Genomic DNA, 12629 nt, shown 5'->3' with positions numbered 1-12629 from the left:
GGGTATGTCTAACTTTTGCCAAAACAATTGATAAAGAAAACAATTACACAAAACTATACAACAGACTATCACCAGGGTGGTATAAAAAGGCATAGTTTTTTTTTTCTAAATGTGCAAATGTAAATGTGCATTTACGCAATGGAATACAGTACTTATAAAATACTTCTTTTTATATCAAACATAAAAATAATTGCTCACTGTCAGCTTGTCCATGTTTGAGAACATCTGACTGAAAATATTTACTCCTAGCCATGATAAGACAAGTAGGCTTGAAATGTAGTCGGCTGCAACTGCAATGCTTATGAGCTTTGAAATGCATACAGCCTGTGCAGTGCTGCAGAGAGAAAATAAAACACATACACATCTTATCTAGGTATTACACTGGTCTTATAGTCCTGTGTTTCATAACTCAAAATCTTCCTCCTCAAACAGATGAGAAAGAATTGAACAAGTACTTTATAACAGCCACACATTACACAAATATTATGATAATTTTGGAATACCTTGCCTTGGGGGATTATTTGTTGTCTAAACAATGCTCTAATGTAATGTCTCAAGAGAAATGAGGGGCATCATTTATGAAACAAAGTCCTTACAATGAATCACCTAATAAAAGGAACTGTATTTAAGTAAAGAAACTGAACAGATTTCTTTGAATCAGTTGTCGACCTACATGCACCTCCTACACCCAAAAATCTAGATTTTTTATTCTGTTCACATAGACCAGTAAATAAGGTATACTCCTGTTTCTTGAAAAATTACCATCTCAAAAATATGCCACTTTCCCCTGAACTCCAAGCGTGTCTAATAATGCGAGAAGCAGATTGTCTACCCTCGTTTCCTTAATTTGTTTCATCTAAAAGCAATTCACTCAACATCTTGTCGCCCTCTGGCAGCTTAGTTTACTTATCCGCACTTAATTTCTCATTTGGACCAAAACAAACTCCAATAAACTGCTACTGACTGCTAACAGGGAAGGAAAAAGCTCAATACGCATTAATTTGGAAGAAACACATACAAAGGATGGACGACCTAACTTGTTTTTATGATGTTAAGACTATAATTAACATGACTGTTTAATGTTTGGTTAAGAAAAACATTTGGCAGCAACACCTGAACTGAATTCGTACTACATTTGAAAGTAAACAGAAAAATGTGTAAAAACTGAATTTTTCCATGTGTATATGACTGTGTGCCCCACATAATTTCAGTTTCTGAAACATTTGCAATAATTTGTTCAGTTTTTAAAACATTTGCAATCTCATCTGAAAATGTGCAAGGGCAGAGCTAAAATTATGAACAAAATCTGAAACTCAGTTTGATAAGAGCTTACATATTTATATCATATATGCAATGCCATACATTGTTGTGGAGTATAGCTGCGGAGTTAATTCTGATTATTCTCCTTACAGCGGTTCTGAAAAGAGCTTTTACCTAACCTCGGCATCTCAGCTAATACCAAATTATTGCGTGTAGTCCAAGAGACAGGTCCCCCATGGCTGTGACTGAAGCAGACAAACCCCAGTGGGTTGCCTCATAGAAATTCCTATCAGCTAAACATACATATCAGTCTCAAAAGCCTTTCAAAGGATCACCATGCATAATCAAGTCAGTGAAGTAAATATGAAAGGAAGAAATTAAAAAAAGAAAGAAATCCAGCGGAAGCCCTGGATCTGTTCCAAATGGCTAGCTATACCATGAAAGGCACAGACTGTATTTATTTAAAACATGAAAAGAATTAGGAGTGCCCCCCAACAGACATATAATATCCGTATCCTACTTTATAAATACATTGCGCCTTTATAAATGGAAGTACGTGCTAAAAAGCTCCATTGATAACCACTTTACAGTTTACCTCTGGGCGGGGGCGGAGGGTGGTAAATACACGACAGGTGACATTTCTCTTCAGATCCCATATCACACAGAATAACTGAGACCCGGGGTGTATTTTCTTTGGCTACCACGTTTGCTCTGTTTACATTCAAGGCACGGCAAGAGGCCTAATATTGTCATCCATATAACTCTTGCTTCTATGTTCAACATTTCCTGGTCACACTCTGCCAGATTAGGATGCACCCCACAGGTAGGTCTTGAATCACTGTCTTTCCACTTTCCTCACCAAGATCCACTATCATACATTAACAAAAAAACTTCCCTGAACCCAAATTAGCGCCAAAACTCAAAGGCAAGAAACTTACTTCCACTCAGAGAAAAACAAACGAGCCACCTCCTCGTTCTATTATTGCACTTTTGTATGCTTTTCTGTTTGGGAGATGTGCAATATTATAAATACCCACCCGTGAATCGTGATACACTGGTGCACATGGCACATCTTCTCAAAGAAAATAAACTAAAGTTATCCAGCCAGTCCGTATGTAAATAAACAGTGAAGTTGCAGGGACTGAAGCCAACTGCAGCTGAACTCCATGCCTAGCTGATGCGGGAGCCAAGAACAGCAATATCGATGGGATTTTTTGGATCGAGTTTGCAGAATACATTTTGCAGCTCAGGACAAGCAGGCGGGTCAACCGGGCAGCATTGAATTGTAAGATCCAGTAAATCGAAAGCCCAGTCCTTTAAGAAATGCAAGCTATGAATACTGCCCAAAATAGTGCACTGTCTGAATTCTACCCAAGGTCCAGCAGAATGTCCTCCAGACTGTTAATATCAAATATGAGCAGCCAGTTCGTAAATAAACACTGAGTGGGTCATACCTCAGGTGTAAAGGAAAGAATATAAGCACTTGAATCTGCAGAACAGCCTGACAGCTCGAAAAACAGAAGGGAACAACAGCAGCCCTGCCTCTCCGGCTCTTTACCTAGTGAACGGGACTATATTTCTGTGCATCACCAAAGTAACTGTTATTCCAACACAGTGTTGTCACTTTCGATCCCACAAAACAGACATTAATGCGATGAAGCCCGCGGGGAATCCCCAAAGAAGAGAAATTATCCACATTCTCACTAATACACCGGCAGGAAGGTATATACATGCATACTTATAGCACTGGGACCCCGGTCTCAGTGTAGCAAATATAGCGACCAGGAGCAGCAGTGAAGCAAGAGGCACTCGCTCCCTCACTCACCTGTCTGCGAAGTGACGGGCTGCCAGGTCACCCAAAGCAAGCTCAGCCAGCCCAGGAGTCCTCCCGCAGCCTGCAGCTTCATGGCGCGCCGAGACTTCTCCACTCAACTCCGGCTATCCACACTTACATGACCAAAGGGTAAGATCCTTCTCCCGCGAGCCTCCCTTTCCCTCCCTCTTCAGCAGGAATTTGTAAGTCCGTGCACTTGAAGGGGGGGAACGCAGAGCTGTCCAGGTCCCGAGTGTCGGTCAGTTCTTCTCTCCCAGCTCCGCCGTGCTCAGTTTCGTGAGGGAGGGGTAAGAAAAGCAAAAGTTGTTGGCAAGAAGTGTACACTCCCCTTTCTTTCTCTCTTTTTCTTTATTTTTTTTTTCCCAAACCAGTTTTGTACGTCTCTTTCCGTATCTTGCTATCGTAGCGAGGACTCTCACCTCCCAACCTCTTTCTCAGGTTCCCCTCACACTCTTGCCCAACTGACTGCCATCGTAAGGAAAAAAAAGCCAAAAATATCCGTATCTCAGCGCCTCATTCCATTACTCCCCCGTCTCCGGCTCCATAGGATTAATAAGCAGAGAAGGGAGTGTAAAAAAAAAAAAAACAGCGGCGGCAAAACTCCGCCCACTCCCCCTCCCTTCTCCAGCCTCCCTCCCTTCATCGCCCCCACCCCTCCTTACCCACGTACAGATCTCATGTCTCGGGTCTGATTGGTCCTGAAGCTCTTCCCAAAATAGTGAACCAGCTCGAGCACGGGCAAAACACCTGTTAGTAGTGTGCACGAGCTTGCCTTTCCCGGGTGAGTGCGCGTCCAGCGCTGAGGTTACCATGGAGCAAAGGGAATGTTTAAGAAAACAAGACGTGCCTTTCCAGAATAGACCCCCTTCTTGGACAATGGTTGAGTTGTGACTTTTTTTTTCTCATTTCAGCTGAATTTTATTGGGCTTTTATTAAAATGTTTTAATTTTGCTTTTTTTTTTTTTTAACTGCTCTTTTTCACTGTATTTTTAAGAGGATAGGATTTGGGAATTAGTCACTGGAACCTCTGTGCAGACTACTAGACTTGTATCAAAGCTGCCGACGGGTTTTTTAAGCTTTCACATAACTTTTTTTTTTTTTTTTTTTGCGCAACTGGTATAACCAATCTGTGCATAGCGTGAAAGTCTGCAAATCGTTTCAACTTCTGCAGAAAAACCTACCCCCCCTCTTTTCCCTCTCCCCTTCCCCCCCACCCAACCTCACCCTTTCCTTCTCCCACTGGACATACCATGCTAATAACTGCCTAGGATAAATCTATGTTTACGTATCTTATAGTTTTTGTTGATTATATATTTATCTCTCTCTAATTGTTTCTTAGTTTAAATTCTGTACTGTCTTCCATTGCCCAGGTTTTACGCTCCCTGTTTAATGTAACTTTACTTTCTACCTTGATGTTAATTGGTTTCCCCTCAGTTACATTGTAAACCGGTACGATAAGACCTAGTCTTGAGCATCGGTATAGTAAAAGAAATTAAATAAATAAATAAATAAATAAAGAAGTAGAATCATATATTTAAGCATTGTTATCACTGTCACAGCGAACATTAACACATTTGCCCATCGTAAGTGATCACCTAGAGAAAGCAAAGGAAAACTGCCCTCTGAGCTACTATTGACATTACAAGAAAAGCTTAGTGTATGAAGCAGCTCTGCCCAGGACGAAAAGAAGGGGCTGCCGTGCTGGCTCTCCCTTTTCTACTCCCTTCCTCTCCGCCTCCTCCCAGCCCCCCCTCCCTCCCACTTAGCCCTGCCTACTTTGTCTTACCCGCCCCATTGTGCCCTGCTCCCTAACGGAGTCGCAGGGCTCCCAATGTGGGCAGTGTAAAGGCTGCGTTGGCCCCCTCCCTCCCCCACCTCCCACTTCCCACATACGGCGCCATTGCAATGACTTCATTCGAAAAGCAGATTTTATTGGTTGGATAAAATTGGCCGCAGCCCATCAGCATTGAATAAACAGCAATTAGCAAGCATAACTATAACAACATTGTAACTATACACAACTGCATAACAGATCATAGCAAAGTTAGTGACTGGCGATGGCCTCCCCACTCTTCTAAAGTTGAAGGTATGAAAATCAGCTGAGGCGGGTGACCCCTGGCCGTTGAAGCCATAGCGTCCGTCGACCCGACCGTGGAAGTCGGGAACATTAGTTCTAATCGCCTCGCCTCAGCATCTGCTAGGCCAGCTCTGCTAGGCTGCTTGCCCTGTCCGAACCACCTGTTGGACTCTCCTAAATGCGGGGGGGGGGGTTGTTGCTTGTGCCAGTCACCAGGCCAAGGTTCCCCGGTAGCGGAACTGCTTACCGGGGACCCCCCACCCAACCAGGCTGCGGCCAACTGGTGTACGACCGCTTGAATACTATCTTGTAGGTCAGAGTTGAAAATATCCCAACCTATGTCCGATAGATGTATCCCGTCGTGCCGAAACATCCCTGGGCTTTCGTCTATCAATTCATGCATCACAGACAAACCATCAATAGTACTCATGAATTTTACCATCCATCTGTTGATCTTTTTCCTGGCATTTTCCACCGCTGCATGAGATCTTTCCCCCCTCCAGACTCTGCGAGGGGTGATGCAGGACCATACAATCACCGACTGCGGGAACATATTATGCAATACCAGGATGTCTTTTTGCAATTTTTGTGTGAGGGCTACGCTCTTGGTCCAAGGCATATCATTGCCGCCCAGGTGTATGACGAGGGCTGTAGGCGTAACGGGATTGCTATTGCGCAGTTCCAACACAGTCTGTAATAGCTGGTCCCATACCATCCCTGAAATTCCTTTCCAAATCAATGCTATTCGCTGCTTTACCATCCCTAGATACTCCCGCGTCGGGCGCTGCTGGGCCCGCTTATGTGCCCAACGCACATAAGAATGCCCAATGATCCATGCGAATGACAGCCTCCAACAATGGTCTGCACATAAGAAGCAAGAGGAGAAAAAGATGTGAAGCGGTGGCTGTATAATGATCACGGCTACTCCTCAGTTGCAAAGTAACCCGGCGGCCTCACATATGATCTAAACCTCCTTGACCCCCATCTGCCAATAGCCATAATTTCACTGTCTTGCAAACCCAGGCCGGCTGCTGCTGTCGCCGCACCTATTTATTTTTAATTTTTTAAAAAACTTTTCTATACCGTTGCTAAGTTAAATACCATCGCAACGGTTTACATGTAGGCACATATTTAATGTTGATAAAAGTGTACTATAGTACATTCTAACAGGTGCCATTAAAGGTTTGGTTACAATATATCAATATACATAGTCATTTAGCAAAGTAGATCATGACCAATTGTACCAAGGTACTTACCCGGGTAGTTTTATTATACATAGTATTATATTTATGCTTATTGTGGTGTAGAGTTCATAGACTAATCTACTGTAAAGTCCTAAGTACTGTGTGTTGGTACCTTTCTGTCTTTTCCTGACTAGTTTCGCTCTTTTCACCCGTCTCTTTGTAAAATGCTTGTTTAAAAAGCCATGTTTTTAAACTTTTCTTGAATGCCTTGAGATCACTTTGTAGTCTGATCTCTGGAGGCATTGTGTTCCAGATTATGGGTCCTGCTAGCGATAGGGCTCTTTCTCTCACTTGGGTCAGTCTTGCTGTTTGAACCTATGGAATGGTTAAGAGTGCTTTATTTGCTGATCGGAGGTTCCTGTGTGGAGTGTGTACCCGTAATGCTGTGTTTAACCAATCTGATTTCTCATCATAAATTAGTTTGTGAATGATACAAAGGGTTTTGTATTTAATTCTGTGTTCAATTGGTAGCCAATGTAACTCTGCTAGGGTTTCAGTTATATGGTCCCTTCTTCGTTTTCCTGTTAGTATTCTGGCTGCTGTGTTCTGAAGTATTTGCAGTGGTCTTAATGTCGTATTAGGTAGTCCTAGCATAAGGGCGTTGCAGTAGTCCGTGCTGGAGAAAATTAGTACCTGTAGTATTGTTCGGAAGTCATTTTGAGTTAGTAATGGTTTCAGTTTTCTGAGTACCATGAGCTTTGCATACCTTTCCTTTACTTTTAGTGATATGTGTTTCAGATTGATTTCGGGGTCTATAATTATTCCCAAGTTACGTACTTTTCCAGCTAGTTCAATTTTCTGGTTACGTTTGAGTATTATTGAGGTTTGACTAATTTCAGAATGTTTTCGTTCTAGGTGTATAAATTCTGTTTTATCTATATTAATTACAAGTTCCATTTGTGTCAGTAGTAGTTTTATAATGCTTAGGTACATGTTGGCTAGGTTTAATGTTTTCTCTAAGGTGTCCTCTATGGGTAGAATTAGTTGAATGTCATCAGCGTAAATGTAGTGTATAATTCCTAGTCCTGCAAGTAAGTGGCATAATGGGAGCATGTATATGTTAAAAAGAGTTGCAGATAGCGCTGATCCCTGTGGAACTCCTGTGTTGAGATTAATTTTTTCTGATAAAGTGTTGTTGATCTGAACTTGGAAAAACCTGTTTTTTAGATATGAACTGAACCATTTTAACGTTAGGCCGTGTAATCCGATTTCTTCCAGTCTGTTTAGTAGTCTTATGGTTTACCATGTCAAAGGCTACCGATAGGTCGAGCATTATTAGAATATAGTGTTTACCACTATCAAAGCCTCCTAGGATGTTATCTGTTAGAGAGAGGAGCAGAGTCTCAGTGCTGTAATGTTTTCGAAATCCCGTGTTGAGAGGGGCACAGTATGTTATTGTTATCCAGGTGTTCAGCTAGCTGTTTCTGTACTGTTTTTTCGATTAGTTTAGCTATTAAAGTAAGATTTGATACTGGTCTGTAGTTGTTTAGGATAAGGGGATCACTGCTTTTTTTCTTAATTATTGGTTTTATTATTGCTCCTTTCAGTATATCAGGCATTGTTCCTTCTACTAGGGATAGGTTTATGATTTTAGTCAGTGTATGGGCGACTATGTTAGCTGACTTCTTCAGTTCAATTGTAGGTATTGTGTCGATTTTGTGTGGGGCGGGGTTTGCAATTTTTAGCATCTGTTCCACTTCCATTTCAGATATTTCAGTGAAAGATGACAATGGGTTGACATTCCTTTTTTGCATTTTAATTTCTTGGTTGGCAGCGTTTGGAAGTTTGTCTCTTAGTTTAGTAATTTTGTCACTGAAAAATTTGGCCATTTCATTACATTTTGTTTCTGGTAGGTTTTGTGTTGAATCCTGTTTGTCACTTGTTAGGTTTGAAACTATTGAGAATAGTGTTCTTGGATTATTTGCAAATTTTTCTATTTTATTGCTGAAATATTCTCTTTAACATTGAATATTAGCTGTTTGTAGAAAGCTAGATGTTTTCTGCATTTAGTTAGGTTCTCGGATGTTTTGTGTTTTCTCCATTTTCTTTCCAGTGCTCCTAGAGTTCTTTTTGTATCTTTTATTTTTGCATTATGCCAGGGGTTATTTTGTCTTGCTTCATTTCTTTTTTGTACCGATTTGATGGGGTGTATTTCGTCAGCTATTTTTTTGGTTGTTTCTAGCCATGATTCTGTGGCAGAACTGCTGTTGTTGAAATCGATGTCTGTTAGTTTATCTTCTAGTTTGTCTTTTAGTTTTTCACTATTAAAAGGTGGTCTGTATTTGAATTCTAGGGGTTTATGACTTTGTTTGATTTGGGGTTTAAGGAATTTTATGTCTGAATGAATAAGAAAATGGTCTGACCATGGAATTTGTGTGTATTCAGATTTGGAGTGTTCTAAATAATTGTGGTTGCTGAAGGTGAGATCCAGTGAATGTCCAGCTTTATGTGTTGGTTTGTTTGTTAGTAACAAGAAACCTAATGCTGTCATAGCATCTAAAAGTGCTTGGCATGCGTTGGATAAAGGGTGGGCATCCATGTGAAGATTAAAATCTCCTAACACTATGGAAGGTTAGAGATGTTAAGTGTGTGGTAAGGAACTCAATTAGTGGTGATATATTTAATTCTAGGAGGCTCGGTGGGCAGTACATAAGGCATATTTGTATATTGGTATCAAAAATTGCTATTTTATGATTTTGGGGGGGTGTTATTTGGATAGGTTTACATTTAAAGTTTTTTCAATAATTAGTAAGAGACCTCCTCCGCGTTTGTTTATTCTGGGGACTGAAAATACTTCGTAATTTTTGTGAGCTATTTGGTTTTTTAGAACTACGTCTGCTTTTTTTAGCCATGATTCATTTATTGCAATAAAGTTTGGCTTATTGTCATATAGTAAATCTGTGATGATTGGGAATTTCTTTGCAACTGAATTTGCATTTACCAGGATGAATGTTAGCATGAGTAGTTTGTTGCAGGAGTTTTGGAAATAGAAAAAGGATCCTTTTTTATCTGTACCAAATTATTGCGTGAGGATTTATTGTCTTTTTTGTTCTCTCTCTGGTATTGTTCCTTAAGTAATTGTTCTCATATTTACCTTTGTTCACGCAGATGGAAATTGGATATTCCAGTAGTGGTTCGTTTTCCTTGTCCATGTTGAAAGTTGGTATGCGTGTAGAGCTGTTGTATTTGGTTCCTCAGTTTCTCAGGTGATACTCAGGTGTGTACGAAGGGGCGTACAAAGGGGCAGGCCCCTTTGTTGTGCCCCTTCGGTGCGCGCCGCCTACCGGGTCCCTGTCGGGCTTAATCCTCCAGGGGCCTCGATGACACTGGCAGCATCACCGGGGGGGAGGGGCAAAACCCGGAAGTCCCGGAAGGCTTGGCAGCAGAGCAAAAGACCTGTAAGTGAGAAAAAAAGCAAACTGTCGGGAGAAAACAGTGAGAAAACCAGTCAGAGAGCCTCAGATGGTCCTGGAGGCAGGCGGGCACGTCGCCCCCGGGTCCCTGTCGGGCTTTACTCCTCCAGGGGCCTCGATGACGCTGGCAGCATCACCGGGGGGGGGGGGGGGGGGGGGGGGGGGGGGGGGGGAGGAGTGCGATGAGTAGCCCACCGTGCTCATACCCAGGGATGTTAAAGCCAAATGCAATACCCGAGCAAACTGGTATCTAGTCAGAGGTAAACCAGACGAATGCACCAACAGAGGGCCTCCGCGTGTTGAATGCCGAATCTGCAATTATGATCTCGTGCATTGAACAGGGCAAGTGGTCTCCCCCTGCCATTCGTGGAGGGTGATATATGCTCCTGTTCCCAGCTGGTCAGTTTTGGACCTAGGGACGCGTAGGGTCAATTTTTTCCCCTCCAGCCTTGTATCCTCCCATTGCAGGCATGCTGTCTCAGGTCCCTGCTTAGCGTGAACTGCCAGCTCGCTAACTCTCAGGGCTGCATAAAAGGCCAGGGAGAATGCACATTTGAATAAAAGTGATTCCACTTCGTTGCTACAGACGTCTGCCAGGAATTTGAATATCTTCCTCAGGATCTGGATGGTAATGGGGTTTTCTGCCGTCCCTTCCCGGGGGATTCTCCCTGGCCCAACCCAACATGGCTCTTTTAACAGGAAACAATGCAGAGCAACTGGGGAAACCCCTGAAGCCTAGAGAAAAAGGAAATACCAGTTAGGTGATTTGCTACCGCTGTCCTGGACTTTCCTTGTCTCCTACAATGCATTACAAATGTCAGCAACGTGGAAACAGGCAATGGCCAATCTACTTCTTCCAGGGTTCCTTCCCCATGAATCTCAGTATCTCCTGAAGCGCCAGGAGATAGCTCTTCTGAGTGTTCACAGACAAAGACCCCAGGATCATGTTCCAAAGTTCGGGGGCCAAGTAGCCACACCGCCTCGGGTATGGGAGTCAGGGAAATGTCTGCCATCGGCGCTAGTCTGTGGAATGTCGTGAACTGTAAGCGGGAGAGAGAGTCAGCAATGTTATTTATTCTACTTGGGACATGGACTGATATAAATATGATATTGAAACGCAAGCACGTGAGCACCAAATGCCGGATGAGGGCATTTGATTCAAAAGTGCGTGCAGACCGTGCATTAATGACTTGTACCGCAGCCATGTTATCGGATCTGAAAATGATGTGTGATCCTACAAGGGACTCCCCCCAGATGACAAGGGCAACTACAATTGGGAATAATTCCAGGAAGGTTAGATCTTTTGTGACTTTGTGCTGGCGCCACGATTGCGGCCACTGCGCGACGCACCAAGCTCCCTGGAAATAAATCCCGAATCCATCCCCTCCTGCCGCATCTGTGAATAATTCTAGGTCACTGCTATGCCTCGGGGGGTCCTGCCAAAAAGGTACACCATTAAATTCAGTTAGGAAGGTCTCCCACACCAGCAAGTCACTCTTGATTGTCCTGGAAACCCTTATACAGTGGTGTTTTTTCCGAACCCCTGCTGTAGCAAGTGACAACCTGCGTAAAAAGGCCCTGCCCATAGGAATTACTCTTGAAACAAAGGTAAGCAATCCGATCAATGACTGGAACTGCCTCAAGGTGGCTTTCTTAAGGCTGCGCATCTCCAAGATTGTCTCCCTGAGTTTAAAAATGTTTTCCGTAGGTAACCTAGACTGCTGGGCTTGGGCATCCAGTTCGATCCCGAGGAAGGTAATTGTGGTAGCTGGACCTTCTGTTTTTTCTTGTGCTAAGGGGACGCCAAAACGCCTGGCCACCTCTTGAGCGATGGCCAGTAGGTTATGGCAGTCTGTGCTGTCCCTCCCTACCAATAGGAAATCATCAAGGTAGTGTATTATTTGCTTTCTCTCTGCCTGCTGTTCAATTACCCAATGCAAGAAGGAACTAAACAATTCAAATAATGCACAGGAAATTGAACAGCCCATTGGAATGCATTGGTCAAAATAATACTGCCCCTTGAACTGAAAACCCAAAAGGTGGAAGGAGTCTGGGTGCACGGGCAGAAGGCGGAATGCTGATTCTATGTCCACCTTAGCCATGTGCACACAGGGCCCCGCATCTTTGATCAGCTGGATTGCAGCGTCGAAGGAGGAGTATGACACCGCACACAAATGGGGGTCAATTTGGTCATTAACCGAATTACCTGGCGGGAAAGAGCCGGAAATGGCCTGGCTCTTTCTTGGGAACCATACCCAGAAGAGATATTACTAGATTTGGGAAAGGTGGATAAGGGAACGGGCCCGCTATCCTACCTAATGCTAATTCTGCTTGGACTTTTTTATCCACCTTCTCCTCATGCATCGCCAGTGATCGTGCATTGCTCGGGGGGCAGTCTAACGCTGAAGGGGGTATAGATTGAATAGGGATTCGAAAACCATACAGGAAACCAGTATAAATTTGCTCCGCTTCGGTTTGGTATGGATAGCGATCCAGCCAAGGGCGCATTGTCTCAACGTGGACCGGGGTTGGGGCTCGCGAAATCAGGCGAGCGTCCAGCCTGCTGCTGGGAAAACATGTTTTTGATCCCTGGAGGTGCGACACTGAGCTGCTGGGTGGGAGCCAAAACCGCATGTGGAGCAAGTGTGCCTAAACTTGCAATTTTTCCATGTGCAGTGGCCAGCATTGAACTGCCTGCACATGTCCCGCCTCCCCGAACCTTGAAGGAAACCTCTATCCCTTTGATATATGCCCCTTTCCCTCGGATGACTGTACGATGAACCCGCTCTCTCCGCCCATGA

The 12629-nt window shown here is 43.4% G+C and overlaps 2 protein-coding genes across 5 annotated transcripts in view; both read right to left on the bottom strand.

The window, feature by feature from the left end:
- The window catches only part of ERBB4 (erb-b2 receptor tyrosine kinase 4), a 2403189-nt gene extending 2399562 nt beyond the window's left edge, over window positions 1-3627 (bottom strand). For all 4 annotated transcript variants that reach the window (XM_029606129.1, XM_029606130.1, XM_029606131.1 and 1 more), the window contains exon 1: window positions 3086-3627. In XM_029606129.1, coding sequence (XP_029461989.1) covers window positions 3086-3167 — 82 coding nt within the window. In that variant the 5' untranslated portion in view covers window positions 3168-3627. The remainder of the gene's footprint in view (window positions 1-3085) is intronic.
- A 1413-nt stretch (window positions 3628-5040) lies between these two features.
- LOC115093239 lies at window positions 5041-9801 on the bottom strand. Its single transcript, XM_029604914.1, has 2 exons — window positions 9510-9801; window positions 5041-6032 (listed from the first exon to the last, which is right to left on the bottom strand). The coding sequence occupies exons 1-2, from the start codon at window positions 9565-9567 to the stop codon at window positions 5128-5130; spliced, it is 963 nt and encodes a 320-aa protein (XP_029460774.1). The 5' UTR covers window positions 9568-9801; the 3' UTR covers window positions 5041-5127.
- Between the last annotated feature and the right edge of the window lie 2828 nt (window positions 9802-12629).

The sequence above is a fragment of the Rhinatrema bivittatum genome, chromosome 6 (genome assembly GCF_901001135.1).
Source record: "Rhinatrema bivittatum chromosome 6, aRhiBiv1.1, whole genome shotgun sequence".
NCBI lineage: Eukaryota > Metazoa > Chordata > Amphibia > Gymnophiona > Rhinatrematidae > Rhinatrema > Rhinatrema bivittatum.
This window is presented reverse-complemented; position numbering and strand designations above follow the sequence as displayed.

Coding starts and splice junctions, on each gene's coding strand:
- LOC115093239 (XM_029604914.1), bottom strand. CDS start 9,567: ATGGACAAGGAAAACGAACCACTACTGGAATATCCAATTTCCATCTGC. Junction 6,033..9,509: donor TTCCATCTGCGTGAACAAAG/GTAAATATGAGA, acceptor TCTTATGTGCAG/ACCATTGTTGGAGGCTGTCA.